The sequence below is a fragment of the Lepidochelys kempii genome, chromosome 7, assembly GCF_965140265.1.
Source record: "Lepidochelys kempii isolate rLepKem1 chromosome 7, rLepKem1.hap2, whole genome shotgun sequence".
Lineage (NCBI taxonomy): Eukaryota > Metazoa > Chordata > Testudines > Cheloniidae > Lepidochelys > Lepidochelys kempii.
This window is the reverse complement of record NC_133262.1, coordinates 2,060,436-2,086,440: the sequence shown is the minus strand read 5'-3', so window position 1 is coordinate 2,086,440 and position 26,005 is coordinate 2,060,436. Positions and strand designations below refer to the sequence as shown.

Below are 26,005 nucleotides of genomic sequence, written 5' to 3'. Positions count from 1 at the left end.
GCCCTTTTGTGTATGAATACAGGCTTAGCTGAGATTTCTCAAACTCGTCCCACCCTCTGGCCATCTGAGAGCCAGATTGCTGTGGGTAGGCGAACCATACATCTGTAGCCGTTTGGCAAAGCATCACACTTCAAACATCTTTGGGAGCAGAAGGCATTCAGAATGCTGCAGAATTTTCCATCCACCCAGCGAGTTTGAAATGGCCTTTGCCAGATCCTTTTTTGCCTCTGTGCAACAAAGGAGATTGAACTTCTGAGTGAATTAGCAAGTGCAATGGTGCTGCAGTGCCGACCCTTCATGGCAAGAAAAGGCCAAGTCAGCTATTCCTAATTGTAATGGAGGTGGGTTTTTTAAAGCTAACAGCAAGATCTTTGTGTGTCTTTGAATAGAGCCATAAATATCTGCTTGATACTTCGTTTCCTCCCTGCCTTACCCTATCTGTTATTCCAAAGATATTAAAGCTGTTGCTATTTTTTTAAACATCTTTCCCAGATCCCATCAAAACTTGCTCCATACAGATGGTTTTTTAATATAATTTCTGCAGAATGCAGCATTTGGGGGCTTGTTGGGGTTTTTTTTGTTTAGCAGATCCAGAGTTATAAAAGGAGTTGGCTTGGGCACTGGAACCTTGGTGCAAGTTGAGTTGCCATGGAGATCTGTTGTGTTTAATATTTGTGCTTTGGCAGATAAAACGCTGCTTGAGTTTAGAACACCACTGGGATGGCAAATTCTTGGAAATGACTACGAGACTCGTCAGTGTTGCAGCTGAGCATGTTGAGTGCATAATGTAGGTTATTTCATCGTGTCAAAGCAGCAACAGAACCATTCCAACTAGCTGTGATAAGCCACATTGCAATACAGTATATGAGTTGTGGCTTTTAGATGACTTATGCAATGCATCTTCTCCCACTACACGATAAAAGTGTTGATACTACACCAACCCAGTTCAGTAGCCACCATCACTAATTTACTATTCTGCCATTACTGTACTGAGATTTGTTCTTTTTTTATTACAATAAAATACAGACAGGATATGCAAATGAGCAATGGGTTACTTCCTAGAGTTGTATTCGTAAGTCACCATTCAGGAGAGGTAGATTGTTAGAACACTCCATTCAGCCAGTGATTTTAAGAGCCCTGAACAGCCACATTTATACCCAAGCTTCTGGAATCTTGGTCAAGTTTTGACTTTCTGGCAATCTCCAGCAGGAACAGGGTTTCCTAGAATTATGAACATTAATGCTCCCTCCATGTGAGTCCTGACCCCACCATCAGAATCATGCTTCAGGCCTCTAGTTTTACACTGGTGCCCTATCATAGAATATCAGGGTTGGAAGGGACCTCAGGAGGTCATCTAGTCCAACCCCCTGCTCAAAGCAGGACCAATCCCCAATTTTTGCCCAAGATCCCTAAATGGCCCCCTCAAGGATTGAACTCACAGCCCTGGGTTTAGCAGGCCAATGCTCAAACCACTGAGCTATCCCTCCCCCCTCTGTCCCAATCACCTATAAACAGAGAGAAAGAGGAGGAGGAAAAGGTTTTAATTATATCATTTGGCGTGAAGCAATCACAAACATATAGAAATATGAAATACAACGCACATTCAGTCCTCCCTGAAAATCCAGCAACAGTATTTCAAGAACCTATAAGAGGGACAATAGGAGTTTGTTTGCTGCCCTTGAATACTGCAGCACCCACTGTAGTTAAGGTAGGACTATTGTATTTAACAGATACCACCTGTTGTAGATATTTTCTAACTTTCATCTAAGCCCCCTTTTTCAGTTGTTCCTAGTTTATTTTAAAAACTCCTTTGGGGGCTGAAATGTTCCATGTTTGGTCTCTGCCCAAAGGTGAACTTTTGTGGAAAGATTGAGTGAAACCATTTTGCAATCATTCAGTCATGAACAAAAACCTTTTCCCCAGATGTTCTACCCAGAAAATTAGTACTCAAATAACTCAACCATCAGAAACTAGGAATTGCAAACTTGGCTTGTTTTGTAGATCCCGCTGAAGCTTAAAAATCAAAGGGCTCTGAAGAGGAAAAGCTCAATAGCGTTAAAGTTATACCTTTTGAAAGTCAGCACTTTTTGCATGTGTGCATTAGAATTTTTCCACACATTTTTATGAAAACATATAAATAATTTATATTGGCATATTTCCAGGTTAAGGGGGCATTTGTTAAGGTCATCCCAGTTAAGGTTGCATTAGTCAAGGATGCCTCAGTTGGCAACATTAATCACTGAAACATCTGTGAAATTATTTTGTTCAAATAGTGATCGATTTTAAGTGTCAATGAGATCAACCAAACCAGCTAACTTTGACATTTCTAGCTTCAGCCCTATTTAAATTTTCTATGCTGGAATAAAAACAGCAGAGTAGCAGACACCCAGTTAATGGAATCCCCTCGTTAGTGAAGCCAGCAGAACTTGTGAGCACCACTGGTTGAGAGTTCTATATCAAGAACATTGCAAGGTCGGCCAAGAAAGGATTTCTAAAGGGCTGCTGACTTAGGAAGAAGGCCTCAGTGAAGCACAGTGCTGCTTCAGCCACAAAGCCCAAGAGTCTGTGGAGCTCATTAACACTGCCAAGGACCCATAAGCCTATTGTTTGTATTATAATAAGCAAGATGGGGCAGGGGCTCTTGTTCTATTTGTCAAACACAGAGCGAGAGGCAGTCCCTGTCCTGGAGAGCAACAATCAAAATAGAGAAGCCAGAGAAAGGGTGGAGGGAATGGACATACCATACAAGTAGCGTGAACAATGGGACAGCTTGTAGATGCCGTGCGGAGTGGGGGAAGGTTGTGGATGGGTTGGTTTCCTGTTTTCCTTTTTGTGGGGGTTGTTCAGAGGGAAGGAGACTATAGCTACGAGGAGGGGGCAAAGTTAAAGGGGAATTGAGAAGGGAGGCACAAGGCATGCAGAGTGATGCTGGAAAGGAGAGACCGTCAGGGAGGGAGCGGGCAGCCAATCAGCAAAAGGGAAAGAATTTCAGAGTAAAATCTGTAAAAAGTCGTCAGGTCTCCCCTGAACAGCTCTGGTCCAGGGGTGCTGGGGCAGAGCCTCAGCCCAGAAATAAAGCTTCTCAAGCCTAATAGCCCTGGGTTTTGTTCTTTCTTTGCTTTTGTTTTTAGTCATTTCCCGCCCCCTCAATCCCTTTTGTCTTTTAGAAACCTGCTGGACCCAGCCTCAAGCTGTAACCAGCCATTGCACCTGTCCACTGAGTGATTACTTTCACTTCCCTTTAGAGGGGAGCTAATCCACTTAACATTCCTTGAGATTTTTCTCATGCACCCAGACGGGCAGACGAGGCAGCCAGAGCCCTTTAATGACAGCACCTGGGGCACCAGCATAACAAGTCTCTGCCAGGTATAGGAATATATGGTCCCGTGGTTGTGGTGCACGGCCATAAAGTGATCCATTTTTCCAAGACGGGGCATTTCCAGAGTGAATCCTTCCTAGTTAGAAATAAGTCGAAGGACCCCAAATACATTCTCTGTGAAGTGTATCTCCTGTCTCGTAGGTAAATGACGTCACTGTGACCCAAAGAGCAGAAACAAATGAGATACAGGGATGGGGTTTATCGCTCAATTCACCCTCTGAGTTTGGGTTTCCACTCCAGTCCAGAAAATATAACTTAGCCCTGAAAGAGAGTGATGCTAGTGATGGCGAGACTGGCTCCCAGGGGAAGAGAAAGCATCATGCCACTCCAGAATCCATCACCCCAGCCTGGATAGTATTCAGAATAAGAACATATGAACGGCCATACTGGGTCAGACCAATGGTCCATCTAGCCCAGAATCCTGTTTTATGTTCTTATAGGCAGCAGGTTTAAAATAAACAAAAGGAAGTGTTTTTTCACACAATGCACAGTCAACCTGTGGAACTCCTTACCAGAGGATGTTGTGAAGGCCAAAACTATAACAGGGTTCAAAAAAGAATTAGATTAATTCATACAGGATAGGTCCATCAATGTCTATTAGCTGTTTGCTAGAAGCTGGGAATAGGCGATGGGCTGGATCACTAGGTGATTACCTGTTCTGTTCATTCCCTCTGGGGCACTTGGCATTGTCACTGTTGGAGGACAGGATACTGGGCTAGATGGACCTTTGGTCTGCTTCAGTATGGCTGTTCTTATAGTTATGTTCTTATGTTCTGTCTTCCAACAGTGGCCAATGTCAGGTGCTTCAGGGGGAGTGTACAGAACAGGGCAATTGGAATGATTCACCCTGTCTTCCCCTTCTGGCAGTCAGAGATTTAGGGTCGGACCGAGCATGAGGTTGCATCCCTGACCAGCTTAGCTAATAGCCATTGATGGACCTATCCCCCATGAACTTATCTAGTTCTTTTTTTAATCCAGTAATACTTTGGCCACCACAACATCCCCTGGCAATGAGTTCCACAGGTTGACTGTGGGCTATGTCAAAAACTAATTCCTCTTGTTTGTATTAAACCTGCTGCCTATTAATTTCATTGGGTGACCCTTGGTTTTTTATTGTGGGAAAGGTTAAATAACACATCTCTATTCACTTTTCCACTCCATTCATGATTTTATAGTCCGCTGTCATATCCTCCCTTAGCCATCACTTTTCTAAGCTAAACTGCCCTAATCGTTTTAGTTTCTGCTCATACAGAAGCCATTCCATACCCTCAATCATCTTTGTATCCTTCTCTGAACCTTTTCCGGTTCCATTATATCCTTTTTGAGATGGGGCAACCAGAACAGGACACGAAATTCAAAGTTTGGCGCACCATGGATTTATATAGTGATAATGATATTTTCTGTCTTATTTTCTATCCCTTTCTTAATGGTTCCCAACATTTAGTTCGGTTTTTTGACTGCCGCTGCACACTGAGTGGATGTTTCCAGAGAATCATCCATGATGACTTCAAGATCACTTCCTTGAGTGGTAACAGCTAATTTAGAACTCAGAATTTAAATCTCAGAATGGGACTGTTAGAGTTCAGCGGATGCTTAGATCCCTCCTTAGTCAGAGGGAGGGCCAGGTTCGTATGGGGCCCGGCAGGAGGAGAGGATGAAAACAGAAGATGGGGAAGGTCTGCACAAAACTACCTGCATTCCAAGCAGCGCTGCCATTCGGGAGTTATAGTGAGGATCATTCCATCCAAGTGTAGGTTTTTTCTTTTCTAAATCTAGTGTTTGAAAGCACATTCAGTGCCCCCAGCAAAAGCTGATTGACAGTGTGTTCTATAACACACATCAGGTTGGGACTGAAAACAGCCTAAACTGGGAATGGCTTGGCTATTGAAGTGTGGCTGGAAGCCCTTGCTGAAAACAGACACCCCCACGCTGAGTAGCAGGAAGGGCATGTATTGTTCATCACCTGGATTTTGTTTCGCACTCTGGTGACACTTGCAAACATGCAGTTCTGTCTCCAGAATACCAGACCTCTGACAGGGGCCCAAAAAAGGCCAGAGAAAATTATCCACCGATGCTGTAATGTCAGAGACAGCTGCATGGCTGAAAGACCTCAGTCTGTGGTGGGTACAGGGATATTAATTCAGTATAGATCTTGGCAATTAGACAGAAACCTGACATTTTAGCTACATCTTCCGCCATGGGTCTCAAAGGCAGCATCTAGCAAACTAACAAGTATGCATACAAGTCTGGGGAGCTACAATTTTCCTGATGTGGCAGTTTCCAACAATGCATTTGCAGTTATCTAATACTCCAGAGAAACCATGCTTTTCAAACCCCAGCTAGTGCTTTCCCAAAGCATTCTACCCACCCTTGGTTTAAGGGGAGGCAATCAGTGCTCCACATTGGGCTGGACAGAATGGTCATTAACCCTCTCCTGTAAAATGCGGAGGTGGACCAGAAAGGAGGTTGGCTTCAGGTCCACAAGTTTGGTGGTGATTTTAGCTCTGGATCCCATTGTACAACCAATGTTTGGAGCAGTACTTGGGCTCAGATAAAAGGTTCTGGTTTGGGCCCCTCTCGAATAAAATATGTGTAAAACTCAATAGTAATGACACTGTAACTATGCCAAACCCACTAAAGTTGTCCATCAAAACCTAGATCTATACAAACATTCAAAGATAAGGAGGGAGAAATGTCACCTAAGCTCCTCCCCTAAGTGAGCCATATGGTTTAGAAGAAAAGTCTGTGTCCTGTGTCCTGGCCAGACTGGGTATTCAGGGTCACACATGATGATGCATATACTGGAGATCTGTGAATTGCTTATGAAGCAGAACTTCCCCGTTACTTTTGAAACAGGTGATGTGACAAAGCCTCACAGTATTTTTTTTGAACGAGGTGTCCTGCATGCTAGACACAGCATAAAACCTAAGTGAAGCAAGAAGTTGCTATAGAAACTTCCTTTATATTGATATCAGAGTAAATATTTGCTTAACACTTACCTAACTTGTTGACATGCCTGTTTCAAGTACTGCAGCTCTGCAGTGACTTTGACTGTGCTCTGAAATGCAAAATTTAGGTCAAGATTCTCCTTTAAGATCTGCTCAGCAGTGAGACCTGCACCGGTCAGGCTGCAGAATATGCACTGTGTGCTTCTGAGAGGAGAATTTCTCCCTTACTCTTTGGGCCTAGGCATTGCCTTGGTAAACATTTAACAAAGGGAACTCCTCCTTTCGCCACTCCTTTCGCTAGGTGTGGTAATCTTGTTCCTTTAAAGGGAAATGGCTTTCCCCCTCTTATTCCTCACGTCCTCTTCAGTTTGAGGTCTTGGTTCCTATTTCACCCCACTTTCTCCCCTCTTTGACTTGCATGCTGCCTAGGTATACACAGTCTAACAGCAGGCGGTGAGCACATGAATAGCTGCTGCAGAGAAAGCTGGCCTAACCATTTCCTGGCATCCAGTGCTTTAGAAATCTCATGTTTTTATTAAAATAAATTGATTCCTGACTCTAGATCTTGATTATGCCCAGCTGGACTCTGCATTGTTATGAATGTAAACATTCAGGGCCCATTCCCCCACTGGTGTAAGTCAGCACAGCTCCATGTCTGATGGGGCTTTGCAGATTAAACCAGTTGATGATTTGGGCCTAAACCAGGGCTGGTTTACATTCTGCAAAACCAAAACCAGTGGTGGTTTGGATCCTGGCCCCCTGCGACCCAAACCTCACTGCACCGGCTAGGGCATGGCTGGAAGGGTTTGGGTTTGGCCCATTTCTAACTTCAATGGTCAATGGTCATTTAGGCATCGAGGCAAGCAGGAGTAGGGCCCAATATCTGCCACGCAGCCTCTCTCTCTCTGTACGTATCATAGCGACAGCCCCAAGAGCCCCACTCCACGGTCTGCTCTGACTGGCTCAGATAGATGCGCCGGCCACTTGACTGCCTCTGGTAACTCTCCAGGCAGGCGGCCAATCCACCCCAGAGGCTTTTCAGCCACAATACTTGTTCCTTTCTCTGGAAAAACAAAGCGAAGGCAGCTCCTCTCAAGGACTGAAATGTTACATGAGGCTTCTCGGACTAATAACAAAGGCCGTGCCCTTCTCCCTCAGAGCCGTATGAACGCCAGGTGTCTCTGTGCCTCCAGTTTCACCCTGGAATACAAAAGGGAAGGACCACTAAGGCAGAAAGGTGAGAGAATTACAACAAGGCCAGGAAATGCAGGTGTCAAGTTGTCATTTCCAAGCCTTTTGCTTTGGTCTTCTCTCTCACGTTCTTTCCAAGCTAGAAAGGAGGAGCACGTTCTATGGTGGCCTTCCAATTCTGTGTGTCAATGAATGTAAACGATTCTGAGATGGGTCAGTTCTCGGCTTGTCTGGCACAGAGACAAGTAGCTTTAGTCTGAGGTATGGACAAGCACCCAAATCTCCCCCTGCTGCTCCATCAGCGGGCTTCAGCCTGACCTGTGGGCCCCCCCTGTACATGGGAGAGGCGGTTCAGGCTCCAGGGCATCCTGTCTCCTCCTCTCTCCTGAAGCTGCCCTCCAGGGCGCCAAGTGGTACAATGGCTTCTCTGAGTCTCCTCCTGCCTGCTAGGAAATGGACTGAGGCCTCCACGCCTTGCACAGCTCTGCATGGGTGGGGAGGAAACTGCCGCATGCTAAGCCCAAGCCAAACGCCCACCAACGTCCATGGCCTTTCTCAGATCTACATACTCTGGCCTTTTTCACCCTGAAAAGCGCCTTCCCTAGAAAGCCTGAAATGTCTAGCGATGAGGAAAGGGAACGTATGTGAACAGCAAGTCAGTGGCTTTTATAGGGGCTGGTAGGGCTGCCAACTTTCTAATCGCACAAAACCAAATTGAGGGCTCCATCTGTGGGGGTGCAGGCTCTGGGGTGGGGCTGAGGATGAGGAGTTTGGGCTGCAGGAGGGGGCTCTGGGTTTGGGGGCTCAGGGCTGGGGCAGGGGATTGGGGCTCGGGGTTGGGCGGGCTTACCTCAGGTGGATCCCGGTCAGCGGTGCAGTGGGGCTAAGGCAGGCTCCCTGCCTGTCCTGACTCTGCACTGCACCCCTGAAGCAGCCAGCAGGTCCGGCTTCGGCAAGGGGGCCAGGAGGCTCCACGAGCTGCTCTCACCCCCGCAGCTCCCATTGGCCCATTGCAAGGGGCCAGATCCCACTGACATATGACTGAACCTTGCAAATACGGGCCCGGTGCTGCAGAGAGGGAACGTGGGTGACCACACAAACCCTCTGACTGACGATACTAAGCCAGCTCATAGCCTTATGGCTTTGATATTAGTGACAGCCAGGCCTGAAAACTTTGGCTCAGCTCCACTAGAGGTCATTTGGCCATCGGGGGCCCGTCTGGTAGAGTGCGATGGAAGAGATGCCTGGGTCCTTAACCCACAGGCAAGCCCTGAGTCCTGTTTCAGGGAACACAGGCACTTTTCACGGTCTCGCTTTTCTTTTTATACTCCACCCACTATAAATTACACCCTGAACTGCAGCAGGCAAAGGACCTGTGAAGCTTTACATAAGAACAGCCAGCCCGAGTCAGACTAAAGATCCATCTAGCCCAGTGTCCTGTCGTCCGGGAGGCTCCACCAGCGGCATAGCTAGGAGTGGAGATTTGGTTGGGCCCCGACTTTCGGGGGGACGGGCAATGACAGACGGTGCTCGCTCCTCTCCCCCCCACCGCCACACTCTGTTCCTAGCGCTGGTGCCCCCAGGCACAGGGCTTCCCCTGCCGAGCTGGGCACGTGCACGGGGCGGCTCAGGACGTGGCCGGGCAGAGCTGCCGGAGTGCGGCTTTCTGAAGGGCGGGCACGTAGCTCCATCCTGGGTTTCAGGCGCCCGAGTGACTACACACCTGCACAGATTGGAGTGGGCCTGGATGCTAAGTGGGTGGGCCGTGGCCCACCCCAGCCTCACCCAGGGCTACGTCTTTGGGCTCCACTATTGGAGAAGACCCCGACGTTGGAAAAGTGAAGGGCCGGATAATAGTATTTAGCCATTGGCCTACACTAGGGGTGGTGTGAACCCTGACTTGAAGTCAATGGAGCCTGATTCCTATCTGCTGTACATTGGCATTACTTCGCTGAAGTCCCTGGAGCTGCAGGGATTTACACCAACTGGGGATCTGGGCTTTTACGTGCTTACTGCTTGAGTTTACTTTTGAACTTGCTACTTGGTTTCAGCTCTGTTACCCACTGGCTGGGCCGGACACCAATAGCTAGCGCACAGTGAGCAGAATGAAGATAGTGACATACCTAAGCGGACAGATGAGTCCTGCGCCCTCTTTGGCTTTCAACGGCCTCATATTCAAAAGTGCTGAACACCCAGCATCTGATCTTGACATCGGTGGAAGCTTTTTGCGTGCAGGGATGCGAGAACAATTTGTACAGAGAAGGTCCTGAGAGCCATTGAACCAAACTGCAAACCCTATCTATGATGGAAACCACTTCAAGTCAAGGGGGGTGTCACCACATCCCCACCACCCCTAGTTCCAGCACCTACAATTGGGGCTCAGTATTTTTGAAAATCAAATCACGTATTCAGGTACCTAAATATGAATTCAGGAGCCTAATTTCCTTTGGAAGAATCATAGAATCATAGAATCATAGAATATCAGGGTTGGAAGGGACCCCTGAAGGTCATCTAGTCCAACCCCCTGCTCGAAGCAGGACCAATTCCCAGTTAAATCATCCCAGCCAGGGCTTTGTCAAGCCTGACCTTAAAAACCTCTAAGGAAGGAGATTCTACCACCTCCCTAGGTAACGCATTCCAGTGTTCACCACCCTCTTACCCCAAATGTATTGATTTGAGATTTGAAATGCTGGTAACACTGACATTAACGGCCAGACCCTCAGTCAGGCTGGTTGTTCAAAGGTACTGTAAGTATTTGCCAAGCAAAACTTTGCAAGAAAAGAAACAAGTTTGTTTTTTTCCAAATTTTTCTTCAAACATTTCAATTTTTTGATTAAATGAAACAAAACATTTCTTCGCAATTTGGGATGAAAATTCCATTTCAAGTTGATTCAAATCAAAACGAACAACCCTTGGGTTTTTGGTATTTTCTCCCCTAGCTTTCTCATCCTTCCCCTTTCTTCCTCTGGAAAAGGGAAGAAACAAAATAAATTAAACCCAAAATTATCCTGACCAACTCTCCCCCTCCACTGCTGCAAATCAGTGGCCTCCATTGAAGCCTGATTTTCACCAGCTGAGGATCTGGCCCTAGAACAGGGGTGGGCAAACTTTTTGGCCCGAGGGCCACATTAGGGTTGCAAAACTATGCGGAGGGCCGAGTAGGAAAGGCTGTGCCTCCCCAAACAGCCTGGCCCCTGCCCCCCATCTACCCACTCCCACTTCCCGCCCCCTGGCTGCCCCCCTCAGAATCCCTGACCCATCCAACCCCCCCCCCCCCCTGTACCCTGGGACCCCCACCCCTAACTGCCTCCTGGGACCCCCACCCCTTATCCAACCCCTCCTTCTCCCTGTCCCCTGACTGCCCCAACTCCTATCCACACCCCCAACCCCTGACAGGCCCCCTGGGACTCCCATGCTGTATCCACCCCCCCTGCTCCCTGTCCCCTGAGCGCCCCCCCGAACCCCCGACCCATCCAACCCCCCCGCTCCCTGACTGCCCCCCTGAAGCCCCCACCCATCCAACCCCCCCGCTCCCTGACTCCCCCCCAGTATCTCCGACCCATCCAACCCCCCCGCTCCCTGACTGCCCCCCCAGAACTCCTGACCCATCCAACCGCTCCCTGTCCCCTGACTGCCCCCCCGGGACCCCCCACTCCCCGCCCCCCCCTTACCATGCCAGAGCCAGCCACGCTGCCGTGCTGCCCAGCAAGAGCGGTGGGTCAGAGCGCTGGCAGGGCAGCACGCTCAGGCTGCGGGGGAGGGGGAACAGCGGGGGAGGGGCCGGGGACTAGCCTCCTGGACTGGGAGCTCAGGGGCCGGGCAGGACAGTCCCGCGGGCCAGATGTGGCCCACGGGCTGTAGTTTGCCCACCTCTGCCCCAGAAGTATATGAATCAGCCAGGCATTTGTCACTGAACGGCTGCCCCCAGCCATCTTTCACGTCTGCCCATAATAATGTATGATTCTAATGGAAAATAATTTGGTATAAGAAATCGTTGGCCCAGGATCCCAGCAACCTTGAAATGTGTACTGAACTTTTCACCCCAATTACGCTGATGTAATGGGATGTGATTTGTTTTTCTTCATTCCCAGCGTGCTGGGGCTCTAGCCCCATTAACATGCAACGGGAAGCTGTTCAGAACTGAGTCATTTTCCTCAGCAGTATTCGTTCTTACAGACGTTTATTTGCTAGCAACCCATTTTAAGTTTGGTGAACTCTTACTGATTCTGGAAGAATCACCCTAGCCGGCCTTGTTCCGTTGATTGCTCTTTCAAATGGATTTTATAGCTGAAAAGAGAAAGCTGTTGCAAACCAACAGTTTGCCGTGCTGTTCCCCGGGCCCAAATGCCCCCCCAGTATGCTCTCCAAACCAGTGTAAAAGAGAGAGAGTTCCTGACATAGTGCTGTGTGCACTTGCTTCCTGAGGTTACGCTGCACTGATTTGTAAATTTCCAAACTGTACACGCATGAGTGAGTGGTTAAGAATGAATTCCTCGGTACAGGCCACTTCAATTTCTGCATGCATGCATCCTTTATGCATCCTGGCACAAACCTCGTCAGCCTGGCTGTGCATTGCGCTAAAAGACCCTTGAAAGTTCGCGTACTTTAGCTCTCAGTCTGTGGTTTTGGTCATTTTGTATAAATATATATTTTTTAAAGTTATTGAACTTTGCACCACATCAGCAGGCTTGTCTGACATCCAAAATATTGTCAATTACAACATCACAAGCACGGGTTTTGACATATTAACATATTAAGTATGAGATGTGTGAACTGTAATCTTGATGCTCTGGGGCACAGGGTTGGGTACAAAGCAGTAGACCAATAGGGTATCACTGACAGTTTAAGATTTCATACAATTTATGACAATTTCTTCGGAGCAGATTATGGGGTCACATCCTGTCGTCATGGGTCCACCAGGCTCTGCGCTCGTTAGGGGCTGGATGCATGAGCAGTAAGGTGCACAGGAGCAGCACCCCACGGGAGTATCTGGGCCAGTGTTTGTCTTTTGTTTTATTATGACCTATTTCATTGTCGTAAACGATTGCAGCGTAGCGACGGGCGTTAATCGATCATTGTCATTAAATGCTGTAGCCGGTGAACTGAGCAGCTGCCACTGCTTAACAAGTGGACTAATTCATTTGTATAAAATTCACACTGTCATGGGGATTTTCTGAACAGCAAGACTTTTTGCATGGGTACATGCACACCCACACACACCAAGCCACACCCACCCACACACTTAGCTTGTAAGCTCTTTGGGGAAGGGACCCCCTTTTTGTTGCGTTTGTACAGCACCAAGCATCCTGGCTCTTCACTGGGGCTACCTGGTGCTACTAAAAAACACAAACACACACATACATACACCACCCGGGGTCGGGGTGAAAGGAAGGTGTACCTGTTGGATTTTTGACCTCAAATTCAATTTGTTCCTGTCTATACTGAGCCTTCTCTTTTCTCTTCCAGCGTCTATGTATTCAGAAATACAGAGGGAGCGGCCTGAGGTTAGGAATTTCATGTCTCACCCAGACTACATAGATGGAAACCCGGATCTCATCAAACCTAAGAAGCTCCTAAATCCTGTAAAAGCCTCGAAAAGCCACCAAGAGCTCCACAGAGAGCTGCTTATGAACCACAAAAGGTGAGGCAAAGACGCAAATGCCTCTTCAGCGGCCTTTGCATTGGGCTGGAGACTGTGGTTTCTGGTGTCACATCAGTGCAGGCAGCAGTGACTCGTCAGAAAGCCACAGGCTGGGTCTTTGACGATTGCGGCAAATCGTTTTACTGTTATGGGCAAACAGCAAAAGGCGTGAAACAGGCTACAGTGGGAGGCGGCTTTTCTCTGCCATGCTGTGACCCAGATTGTAAAAGAATCGCTCTGTCATTCGGAAAAGCTAGGAAGTTCCTAAAAGCTAGTGGCCTGCTTTTCAGAGCTGCAGAGCGCTCACCAGCCATTCCAACGGAAGGCAGTGGGAGCTGCAGGTGCTAAGCACCTCCGAGAATCAGATCGCTCAGCCAGCTGAACCCTCCGAGTCTTGTCTTGTGTCCCGCAAACATCCCTCCCTCCTGTCTTACTCCCCCTGCCCACCAGGCAATGCCATGATTTACAGCCCATCTATGCCTCTTGGAGTGTTTGGTGTGAATTTTTTGCTGGGGAAAGGTGGACTGCTCTGTTTATTGACAGCACAGATCATATCAATGCAGGCTCCTGCATACTGGGAAAATGCTGACACCCATTTCCCTACAAGCAGACTGGTGCTAGGTTAATGCCTGAGCTAGCATTCATGGGCCTGATTCTCCAGTATGTTCCTCCAGTTTAACCATGTTGTAATTAATGGAGTTACAGCAGTGTAAAGCTGGAATATGGCAATTGGGAATTAGGCCCAACAGGTGCATCAGCACTCCCGCAGTAACGTGGAAAGCGATGATTTCGAAAGCAGCTAGGTAAAAGCACATTTGGTACAGAGCCCTTTGAGCAAGGAGCGAATTCTACTGACTCTCAGTGGGATGTTTCCTAACAGTCTGAGCTGTTTGCAAATCTGACATCATCAAATAACAATAATATCCATTTGCTCAGCTAATTATAAACAGCAGCCAGACTGATTGAAAGTGACATCAGTAATCGTAAGAGACAAATCAAGGTATTTAATCTGCTAACAATCAAGCCCTCCAAAAGTAAATTGGGGTCATTGATATTGACACAACCTGGACTTGGACTTGACCCTGACATTACAGGTGATAATGTGGACTTGGACAGGTCACCCGCGCACACCACGCTGGGAGCAGAGCAGAGAATGCACTTCGTTTAGCTTAACTTTTCATTGATCAATACAAAAGTGAGCTGCAATTTGATGGTAGAGCGCTGGGCATGCTGCCTTATGTTACTTCCCCTTAGCCCACTAGATGTCCCCAGAATGCAGCCAAAACTACCACAAGCTCGCTCTCTCTTTTGAGAACCTCAGACATCTTTTCTTTAAACTCCAGTTAGGTTTCTCAAAGCTTCAGTTGGCCCCCTTCCCCTCCCCCGCCCAAGGCCTTGTGAAAAGTGACCAAGAAAATCCTTTTTCCAGAAGAATGCAAGATGCCCGGTATCGTACAAAATGTGCCTCATATCTGCAGTTAAATATAACTGTGTTCAGAATATTTCATCCAGCTTTAAAGGGCTTTAGGAGCTGATCCAAAGCGCATTGATTTACATGGAATTTGGATCAAGCCTACAGAAATGTGGCAGATCACAGTATAATCAGTCTTTCCCCATAGCGGACAGCTGTAAAACTTTTGATTCCTCTCCCTCAAAAAATAAAACTTCCCCAACTACTTCTAGAAGTTCAGTAAAATGTACAATTCCAAACTACTCCAAATTGTCCTCCAAGGACACTGACTTTCCAATTGCCCTGGACAAGGGGGCTTGGTCAAGGCCATTCTGTGTCAATATCACTGAGATCACTTCTTAATAAGCGCGTCTGTTAGTTTCTTACAATTTAGCACAGTCAGTCTAAAGTTAAACAAAGTCTTTGCTTCTCAAAGTTCAGCAAGTGTAGATGTGTCCCTATAAGTGGATCAGTTCATATGAATTTATAGCTGAGCAAGCGTTGCAAATGTGTCAAGTATGGAGTCACCATGAGGCAGAAGTGATTACAGGAGATTTTAGTGATTTATATCAAAGGGATTTTTAATATTGACAAGGGACAGGTTCATCTTCTCTGTGGTGGGGAAGATTTTAGACCCTCCCCCAATCCTAGAAGAAGAGTAGGGACCCTCACACTGTAGTGTAAAGAGAGGAAAAAAGGTGATCTTGTGTTTGGGGCATTAGACTCATGAGGACACTGGGTTCTCTGTCACCAATTCCCTATGCAGCCCCGGGCAAGTCACCTGAGCCTCTCACTCATTCTGTTATCTCGCCAGGGCAGGTTGCCCAACCCTTCCCATTCTAAACCCCTGGTTTCAGGTACTGATGACTATTTGGGTTGAAACTGTCTATGTCAGGTGTCTGTTCAGGCTGAATTGTTTTTTAAAAAGTTTCAGCCAGAGTGGTCAAGCTTGTGGGGGAAGAGGCAGAAGTGAAACCCACTGGCAAAGTGCGTGTGCCTGTGTGTGCGAGAGAGTGACAACCTGCTCTTGCTATCAGTTGCTGCTCAAACGGCAGAGGGGTGTGTGTGAGGTGGATCTGAAGGGTCTAACCCAGCCGATCACCCACGTGCGTGTCACTATGATGCCAGTTTGCTTTTTAAAAAAACCTAGGAAATTACACACACACAAACACTGCTGAAAGAACATTAAAGTGGCATAGCTAAGCCCTCACAAGTTAGGAAATGCCACAATTAAGACGGCCTGTACACCACCCACCCTGTGCACTGACTGAGGCAGGGGTCCTAATGAAAATAACAATATGTGCCCATGTAATTGGTGACTGTCTCATAATGCATATGCACAGGAAGCTTTAATTTTGGCATTTCCTGACTTCTGAGTGTTTGGCTTTGTTATTTTAATGTGGTTTTGGTGTGTTTTATAGATAGAGAATCAACTAGTCATGAGTTCTTCTGACCTGGTGTCTTAGGGGTTCATGTGGCCCATTATGAAGAAGGTTGGAGGCGTTTTAAAAATCCAAATCTAGTTCTGGTTGGATTTTGAACATCCCAATGATGGAAGGTGCTTGAATCTAGGGATTTGCTTCAGGACCTTCTCTCGTGTGCCTACAATGTGCTAACACGCAGGTGAAAGCTCCGGACATGTCTCATTTCCAGTGAGCCCATCAGGTCGCAGACCTCGGCTCCTCGGACCAGCACTGCTGTATTAATACACATCTCAGGGGTGAAACTGCCTCCGTTATTGACAGACACTTGTGCGTTCAGGAAAAGGGGCCTTTTATTTTGGCCAAAAGGCCCAAACTCTCTACATCAGGCAGGAGCATCACTCTGTTAGCTCCAGCTCTAAAATCAGCAGAGCCATAAAGCGAGTGGAGGTGGACCTAGACTAGATACAGTGAGGAAATAAACTGCTTGAGGGCTAGAGGTAAACTGCAGGGCTAATTGCTGGCACCCACTCCCCTTGCCGGTAAAAAAGAAAAAACTCAGGCACTTAAACAGCCTTATAAAGTTACACACGATTAAGGTTACGTTTTAGTCACCGGGACTGTTAGTAAAAGTCATGGACAGGTCACGGGCAGTAAACAAAAATTCATGGCCCGTAATCTGTCCATGACTTGTACTCTATACAAGTCCCCTGACTAAATCTTGGGTGCACTAAGGCAGGGGGTGGCCTGCGGGTGCTCGGGGCAGGGAGTGGCCCAGGAATGCCGTGGGTGCTCTGGGGGGGGCAGTGCTTGGCCCAGGACCCCCGTGGGTGCTGGGGGGGGATCGGCAGTGGTGTGCAGCCAAGAACCCCTGCAGGTGTTGGGGAGAGGGGGGACGGGTGGTGGCAGCCAAGGACCCCTGCTGCTGCTGGGGCGGGGGGGGGCACAGCGATCGAGACCTCTTCTTCTGCTGCTGGGTGATGGAGGGGGCAGTGGCCTGGGACTGCCCCAGCAGCAGCCGTGCAGCTGGCCCAGGGGCTGCCCATGCTTGGGCAGCCCCGGAGCCAGCTGCACTGGCCACTGCAGAAATCATGGAGGTCCTGGAAAGTCACAGAATCTGTGACTTCCATGACAGGCTCACAGCCCAGTGATCCCTTTTTAGAATTAGCTACAAATCAATAAGAAAGGCCACTGCAGACTGTCCCACTTCCCCCAACTCACAGAACCTGACGGTGGCAATGGACATGGGGCACCAGATCTGGCTAGCTTTCTATGCCCATGATTCCCAGCCACGCACTGTAAACATCACACATGTTACACATCCCCTATTAATGCATTAATGGGTTAACAGCAGGTACATATCGCTACATGTTCCCAGCCAATAAACGTCATTAACCTATAGTTAAAGTGTAAAATCTTCATTATGTTATTTTAATGTTGCTTGGGTTTTGCATGTCGTTTCGGAGAGTGGATAAGCTCCACCCCAGGAATAAGTGAGTTTCCATCTCATTTACTGTGATTTATTTCGATTTTGGCACCAGGCCGTGCGTCATTGTTCGGTGGGTGAGGAAGGGCCATTTAGAACCATTCAATGCCCACTGAAACTGTCGGGAATCTCTCTGTTGACTTCAGCGGGCTTTGGCTCAGGTCTTCCATGTTCCTGTTTGGATCTGAAGACTGCGCCCCAGCTCTCTGAACCGGCAGGCTCCACACACCTCTAACAGCAATGAGAGTCAGGGCTGAAGGGCTCCGGCTCAGAAATACTCTGTGCTCTATTCACAGAGGCTTGGGTGTGGAGAGCAAGCCTGAGCTCCAGCGAGTGCTTGAGCACCGACGGCGAAATCAGCTGCTCAGGCAGAAAAAGGAAGAAGAAGAGGCAAAGAAACTGCAATCTCCATTTGAACAAGAGCTCCTGAAGCGACAGCAGAGGCTGGATCAGGTAGAAACTGAATTTTAAATCACTCCCAATGTTATATTAAGTGCCCTGCACAAGGGCCACGTCCAAAGAGAGGGTTTGCGCTCCATCAGAACGGAGCCATGGCCTTTTCTCTACCCCGAGCGCGAGGTGGTACTGTGGAACTACAGTGGCTGAGTAGTGGCACGCGAAGCCAGTCGGCCCCCAGCGGGCAGCCTCTGGCACAACACCTGCCGGAGACTGCCGGAAATTGTTGACCAGAAAATGCCCATCGCTCAAACCAAAACCTTCCCCGGGAAAGTATTGGGATGGACAAAGCTTTTGCTGGAAGGTTTCTCAGGTCCAGGATGGAATTTCTGGTCAAACGCAGGGAGAGGGCGACCCACCTGGAAATAGCCAGTAATCCAGCAGTTAGGGTTGTTACCTAGGCCATGTGGAGCCAGGTTCAGGTCCTTGTTCTGCCTGATGTGGCCTCTCACATCCCAGGTGCACGCCCTCACCACTGGGTTATTGGCTAGACTCTCTGTCACTCGCTCTCAATTTCCGGGTGTAAAATTTCAAAAGGTCTCAGTCTGTTCTGCTGCAGAACGAAACCTAATGGCAACACCTTGACATTTGTCACAAACCGGTATTTTTGTTGCCGGCCAGCCCTACTCGACAGCGTTCCTTACGCCCATGCCTGGCAGGGACCGGCCCCTCCCTTCAGACCTGCTGCCAGCCCAGATGACTGCGTGACATTCATTCCGATTTTACTGTCTAGTTTCTCTAACTACATACAACTGAAATCTTTAGCTGTTCCAGGCGTAATAACTACATTAACATGAGACTTTATAATTAGCCATTGTTTATTTCTGTAGGGACAGATCTGCTACCCTTACTCACATTAAGTAGTACCTGACTCTATAAATAGCTCCACTGAAACCAACGGGTCTAATAGCAGAACAAGGGGCTACTCGGTGTGAGTAAGAGCAACAGACTCCGGCCAATAGTAATTAAGTGTGCAACATGCAACAATGTAGTGAATGGCTTGCACTTCTGTTCCCTAGCAGGCTAATAACCGTCGCTGTTCTTTCATCTAGCTGGAAAGAGGACAAGAGAAGCATGAAGAACATGCACCAGAATTTATTAAAGTAAAAGAGAACTTGAGAAGAACATCAACGCTAACTGGGGAAGAGAAAGCAGTGTAGCATCTGCCAAACCTAAGCGGAGGATCATATCAAGCTGGGGCTAATACCTACACACTGACATCTTTGTACGTGGTGGACATTTACAGCCATGTCCTTGGAGCTACTTACTGTTACTAATGCTTGCTCCAGTAGAAATGCATAAAAGGGCTTTCCCGTCCAGGACAGGGTATTTAAATGGTAAAGGTGCAGTATTTGCCAGTAGAAGTACTCACATGAGAAGATGTGGAGGCAAATGATGTCATTTTCCCCTCAGTTTGTGGGTCCATGCTAACATCTATCCCTATTAACTCTTGGTTAACCCCTTGAGATACAGCATATGCTCAAGACAGAGGCGTTTATGGAGTGACAGGTTTGGGAAACCCTCCTAAGTAATCATCCCAGATGATCTCCGGCCGTGTGGCTGCTGGTACTGAAATCTCCAGGACAGCAGCTGTAGCTTGGGAGGGCTCCCTGGAAACCTACAGGTGACACCTTAAAGGGATGATCCTGCATATTGCTGGGCATGGCCTCAGTGACGCGCAGGGGCCAGATGGGAGAGCTAGAGGGTGGCTGTAAGATTTAAGCCTTAGAGAAGCTATGTGTCCTTGCAGTACTCCCCTGTTTAGCTGCTGTGAGAAACTCAAGTCCCATATCTGCATGTTTCTGAGTCAGCCTTGCCAAACAGGATCCTGGTAACGGTCCTGAACTTACACTGAAAATCTGATAACGCACTAGGACGTAGCTACATAGCAGGTAGCTCACTGGGCTGCACCGCAGAGGCCACCTCGGGTTAAGGCTAATGTCAGACACTTAAAGCAAAGACTGGGAGTTCTGAGCATTGGGGTTAACCAAACTGCACCCTGCCCAGCCAGCAGGTCCCCTTGGGCCAGAGCAGCTCATCCCGAGAGTCAGAGCAGCAGATTCATTGACTCTTCCCTCCAGATTGTTGGGCTTTGGGTCCCTCCCCCCCCCCCCCCCCCGCTAGACACCTGTTATTTTAACAGCTCTGAAAAGCGTGTTCCTGGTGCATTGCTTGACAGCTCGCACAGCTGGGGTGGAGGGGTCAGTATAAAGCCCCTCAGACCTAGCAGCAGCTCGACTTAGTGCTACTGCATAGCTGGGACCTGCACCAGTTTTTGTGAGTGAGGAGCAGATGTGGATCACGGCAAAATACATGGTCATGGTCCATTGTTATCCTCTTCCCCTGGAGGCCTGTTAAGGGGAGAGTGGCCATGCTCATTTGCCACGAATGCAGAGTATCTTCTAGTGTTCATGGTGGCAGCGTCCAGCGTGTGTTGCCATGGAAGGCGGCACCTTTGCAGTCAGAACTCCCTCACTCCTGACCCAAACTTCAGCTCCCCCCATGCCTGAACTTTGGGGAAGTTCCAGTCTGGAGAAAAATTCTCTGGCTCTTGGCTTCTTATCACTCACTGTGTCCCCGATAAAATGTGAGAGCAAAATAAGCTATTGGCTGCCTTTGGATACCGACTGTCTGATCACAGCAGTCAGTGGGCCTGGCCTGTGACAAAGGCATCAGGTGATTAAACAATATCCACTGTGTGAGCCCCAGCGGATTCACATGCAAAGTCAATGAGCACTGGGGATTCATCACATCTTTCTTAAAAAATTAAAGCAACCCCCCACAAACACATTTTCTGGTCTCCCCAAGCTCTGCTAGTTCAAGAGACTGTTGCTTATTCTGGCAGCTTGAGGAAATATCTGAACCCAGCAACGAGTCGTGAGCAGTGACCCAGGTATCTCCGGGTACTGTGGCAGCCTTATCAGACCCTGGAAGCCCTTAGCTGAATCTGGTTCATGAGAGCTCCAGCTCCCAGCACTGTCTCTGTGGAGATTAGCACCACCTCACCCAGCGTGTTTATTCTAAACTAGTGTTTGTTTCCAAAAGCTAGCGCCTCTCCTCAGCATAGAGCCAATTCCGTCTGAAATCAGCTACTCCATCCTTTCCGCTAAATGCAGCTTTTCGCTTAGCTTCTTGGGCAATCAGTGTGGAAAAAGCAGTATTGTGGGTTTTTTTAAAGAGAAATTTCTCACCGACACAAAAGGGGAGCAGTTGGGAACATTTTACATATGGCTGTGAAGAACACTGTGTTACACCCACTCAGTAGCATCAACTTAAATAACATTGTTATTAGCCAAACCTAACTAAGCCAGGTTTCTGATGGCTTCAGTGCTTTCCTCCCAGGGGTTACAGCACTGGTTAAGGTGTCTTAATTAAACATGGCCAAGAAATGAAACAAACGAACATGACTTCTCTAAAGGTGAAACTCACCCCAGTGCAGACAGCCTGCACCAGTTAAGCTCCAGGCTAATTGCTCACCATAAGCAGAGCACAGGATCATATGTCCGCTCCCTGCACTGCAAAAAGAGCTAAGCGCTTGCATAAAGGAAAACCTGCAGTACTGGTAGCAACCGTGTCCTTTTAATCCATAGCATGAAAACCACCCAGCAGGGCCTGGCTAAGCTGAGGGCCAAGGTCAACATGGGCGAGTCTGTAAATCCCTGTCAGTGGACTGGCTGAGTAGGCTCGTGTTGGCGGAGACCTGTGCTGTGTCACATTTTGACCAAGTGTCTCGGTTACAGGTGATGGTAAAGCATGACTGCAACCTGGGATTCACTGAGGCTGCAGGGCAGGAAAAGGTGGGGTGTATTCTAACAGAAGGGAGGGGCCAAATCATGCACTTCTGATTCAGGGTGAGTTCCCCAGCGACGCCAGAAGACATCTGCCTGCCCATGGAGAGACAAGGCCCAAACTACAGCCGAACCGAAAGTCACAGAGGGCAGACCCACACCAGAGAGACGCCACGTGCCCCTGTGCACTGCACAGCCAGGCTCCAAAGCATCACGTGCCGTGGTGGAGACTGAGCCACGCGGAGGGGGGCCAGCAGGGCCACACACTGCCCAGAGCCGCCGAGCTCGCCATAATCAACGACAGCCCAATTGCTAGAGTAACACTCGCAAATCAGTTGCCTGGTTCCCTGCTCCCTGTTCCACATGGTAGAAGAGGGGTCCCTCTGCCCTAGCCCTGGCATTCAGCCCTCAGCACAGGCTGGGAGAGAGGAAGACGTTCACCCTGAGCAAGAACTGCAGGCTCTGGCTCTAAGGGGCTGCACGTTTGAAATGATGCTGTGAGTATTTAAGGGTTTACTAGCAAGTTTAAAATTGCATCATTTTCAAACACACATATCCTCATCTGTGTTACCCAGCAACCGGTTAAGGTGTGAAAACTGAAAGCGTTTGAAAAGTCCTTTCACCGCAGATACCATTTGTATTTCACCCCCACTCTGCTCGGCCTAGAAAAATGCAGGAGACAAGTTTCTAGTCAGGTTCTGGTCCTGACCCTGGAGTCTGGCCACACTGTTCAGGTTGTAAACACTGCGGGGAATGTTTAAAGCCAAAGAAAATAAAATCAGTTGTCACGGAATTTTAAAGAAACTGATCAGTGACAACAGTACTATCATTATTACATTACTAGGTTCTGTAAAACTTTTTTTTTTTTTTGCCTTTTAAATAAAAACCTAAATGATGGGCCTAAATTTCCTGCTAGTATCCCTTTCAAATGCTTCCGCAAATAAATGTGATTTACCCAAACGATGCACATTCCCAGTATTACTGAAAAGACAACCTTTTGCATTGTTTATGCTATATAATGCTCTACATAGGATACATACTGTATGTGTGTATGTATATGCACTTATATATTATGCAATTTTATTCAAATTAACTGTTGTTGCTCACATTATTTAATGCACACATTTCTGAAGAAAGATGATCAGCAAATAAATCAAGTGATGATTGTATATTTTGCTCTTTTCCACAAGGAACTGAAAAAGCTCCACGGATGAAGGCAGACAACAGCCAAATAAAATGATTTCAAATTAAATCACTGAAGTCTGACAGTTGATTGGTCCATTAGTGCTGCAGTATCAGGCTCAACAAGAAAATGTTTTCCTCTCCAGGGCCCAGTGCTGTATTTCTTGATCACCCAAAACTCACACTGAATTTACTGAAAGTAACTATGCAGGAGCAGGCCCCATATCTGTAAGGCCTTCCTTACCCACCCTCTTAAAATCGGAAACCTTTATTTTTTTAATTTCCAAACTGAAAAGTCGAGGCCCAAATGCTTTAAAAAAAACCAGGTGAGGAACCGTAGCAGAGCGACTCTACTGAACACATCCCTCTGGTAAGGGTCTCGAGCAGCTGTGACGCTTCGGGGTTCACCCAGACCAGGAAGGGGTGGTGTCACCTCCCGCTCTGTAACCCTGGGTGCGTCTGTGTTGTGCAGCTTTGGTTCAGAGCCCTGATGCCAGCGACTTGCTTACAGCACAGTGCCCTCCCCGTAGCTTCCACCAGCCTGTGTGTGACTTGCAGGGTGATCCCAACAGCCCCTTGAGCCCTGAGTCTCCACAAAGCTGTCTCCTCTGCAGGGCTGTAGCATTCACAACCATTGTCAAGTTGGCTGCTCCTTTAAAGAGCCAGCACCAGCCTCTGAGCTTGGCTGGGGATTGCACTCTCCAGTTTGAAACGCTGCACTGAGCTCGTTGTGTAATAAAACAAGATGAGGTTTATTAACACAGACCAGAGATTTAAGAGACACCAGGTGGAAGGAATTGGGATACAAATGGCTACAAACAAACAAAATTAAAATACTCTTCTAAGAAAGACTAAAACCTAATGTCACGAACCCATCTTTTGTACACAGTAGATTCCTCCCTCCAGGTGTTCTTCTGGCATGGCTGGCCACTCCTTGCCTAGGATCCAACACACACAGCACAAAGCGCTGGGCTTCTTTGTCTCCTCGGGCAACTAGTGCCAAAATGGCCTTTTCTCTCTGCATAGAGTCTCAAAGTTTTCTCTTTGTTTTCAAAGTCAGGAAGCTCTCCTGCAGCTCAGCTTGCTACGTCCACCAGGTTGCTGACACCATGTTAATGTGAGCAGTCTCCCCCTGCCATGCTAGCTAAGTGACTATCTCCCCCACTCAGTAGTTTGATGCCCTGCCTGTCGCTGTGCTTTCATTGTCTCTCATGGGAGACACCTCCAAGTAGGCCAGGCCATAGTCCTTTGCCTAGAGCAGGATGACGTATGCTCTACCTGCCAAACACGTTTGAAGAGCATCTTTCCAGCATATATTTATAATGTTTCACGTATCACCCATACATATGCCACGCAAGCCTTTTACCGACCAGCGTGTTGCCAGTTTGCATACAACACCCTCCATGACACCTTTTAGCCACAGACCATGACAACAGCACTGGGGTGCTCCTAGGGTCACAGCTGCCCCTTCATACAACTCTTCAGGAAGACAGGCCATTGTGACTGATTTCACTGGGCTGGGCCATAGTCACTAAGTATCTTTACACGCAGGTTTTCTAGAGCATCCATAATGTAAAGGAACACGCTATTGCAGCTGATAACCCCCTGTCATTGCCCAACGCCGTTCCCAGCGGAGGTGGGCAGGAAACAGATTTCTTATCCTATGAGAATGTTTAAGACTTTGACATTGGTCCCAAACCCTGAGATCGTCCAAAGTTTTCCATGAAAACTGAGAGAGGGACCCACCCCAGAACAGCCAGTAGCTGTGAGGGAGCAGGGAACAATCTAGGATGGGGAAAACCAAGTTCCAGTCCCTAGTCTGAATCAGGCAGAGAAGAGACTTGGGCCTGGGTCTTCTTTGTCCCCAGCCCTGACTCCCCAGTCTATCCTAGGGTGGGGGTCTCTCCCACGCCTTCTTCCTCCTCGCTCCCAAAACTCATCCAGGGCCTGAGAAACCTTCCCAAGGAGAGTGTCAGCAAAACCGACACATTCCCGGGAAAAGTTTCGCTTTTGATGAATCAGCATTTTCCAACAAAAAGACGTTTAACGGAGCAAGTCCCAACCCGCTCTAATTACCAGCATTCTAATTCCAGAGAAGAGGCGCTCGCGTGGCAGGAAAGGCTAGCATGGCCCCTGTGCAGGAGAAGGCTGGGTGCTCTGACTGCAGCCTGGCAATGCAATCAGTCATGTCGTTACCAGCACTAGTCCCTGGCATTCCTCTGGAAACCCTGGTGGGGTGAGAGCAGAAGCCTCACGCTGCTGCGCTCACTGTGTGATAACCCAGGCGACGCCATTCAGATCAGCTAACTAATACAACAAAGGGCCCTACCCTGGTGCTGTGCCATACCCAACGGGGGCAGACGCCACGTTCACTGGGCGTCCCATACTAACAGTTGACATGGAAAACAAAGTGAAAGCACCTCTGCCTGTTCGTTTGGGAGAAGGAGGAGCAAGCCCCCTCCATGGCTGGCATTTGTTTTCAGGGGAGATATGTTTTCCCATTTGGGCACATTTCCCATTTTCTGTGCTTGCGCCTGGATGCACGATATAAACAAACCAACACGCACGCAAGATCCCAGGCCTTCGGCCAGAGACAGCCGCATCCCAAAACCAGATAGGCTGAGTTTTCACCGTCAGCTGTTAACAGAGAGTGGTTTATCGGGGTCCAAATTCCTCTCTACAGAGACACAGAATAATTAACATTTTATCACCAATTGCTTTTGTCTTTCTTTCCATTCAGAAAGCTGCACACATTTATAAATCAATAACTAGTAATAGTTACTCCTCTAACCTGGTCATGCTGCGATGTGTATTATCACAGTGAGCAGCAGACACCTCGCATGGCCTGGGTTGAATGCCTGCATATGAGTGTTAGCAAGAACAGGTCTCATTCTTAGGTCCAGCGTGGAACTGAGATCTTTCTTTGGATTAAAATAACTGGACAAAGTCTGTGACAAAGAAACATAAGGGGAAGGTGCGGAAATAAGAGCTGTGGCAAGATGAAAAAACTTTTACTGTGAAGCCATTTTGCTTTGGATGCTGCAAACAAATATTTAAGGAGTC

General features: G+C 48.1%; 1 protein-coding gene across 5 annotated transcripts in view; it reads left to right on the top strand.

Annotated features, from left to right (window-relative positions):
* The window catches only part of FAM107A (family with sequence similarity 107 member A), a 71,095-nt gene extending 48,083 nt beyond the window's left edge, over positions 1-23,012 (top strand). For 3 of the 5 annotated variants that reach the window (XM_073350914.1, XM_073350913.1, XM_073350915.1), the window contains 3 exons: positions 12,985-13,159; positions 17,813-17,969; positions 19,025-23,012. In XM_073350914.1, coding sequence (XP_073207015.1) covers positions 12,985-13,159; positions 17,813-17,969; positions 19,025-19,132 — 440 coding nt within the window. In that variant the 3' untranslated portion in view covers positions 19,133-23,012. The remainder of the gene's footprint in view (positions 1-12,984; positions 13,160-17,812; positions 17,970-19,024) is intronic. The other 2 variants (XR_012159744.1, XR_012159743.1) reach the window with 2 other exon arrangements.
* Positions 23,013-26,005: the final 2,993 nt, after the last annotated feature.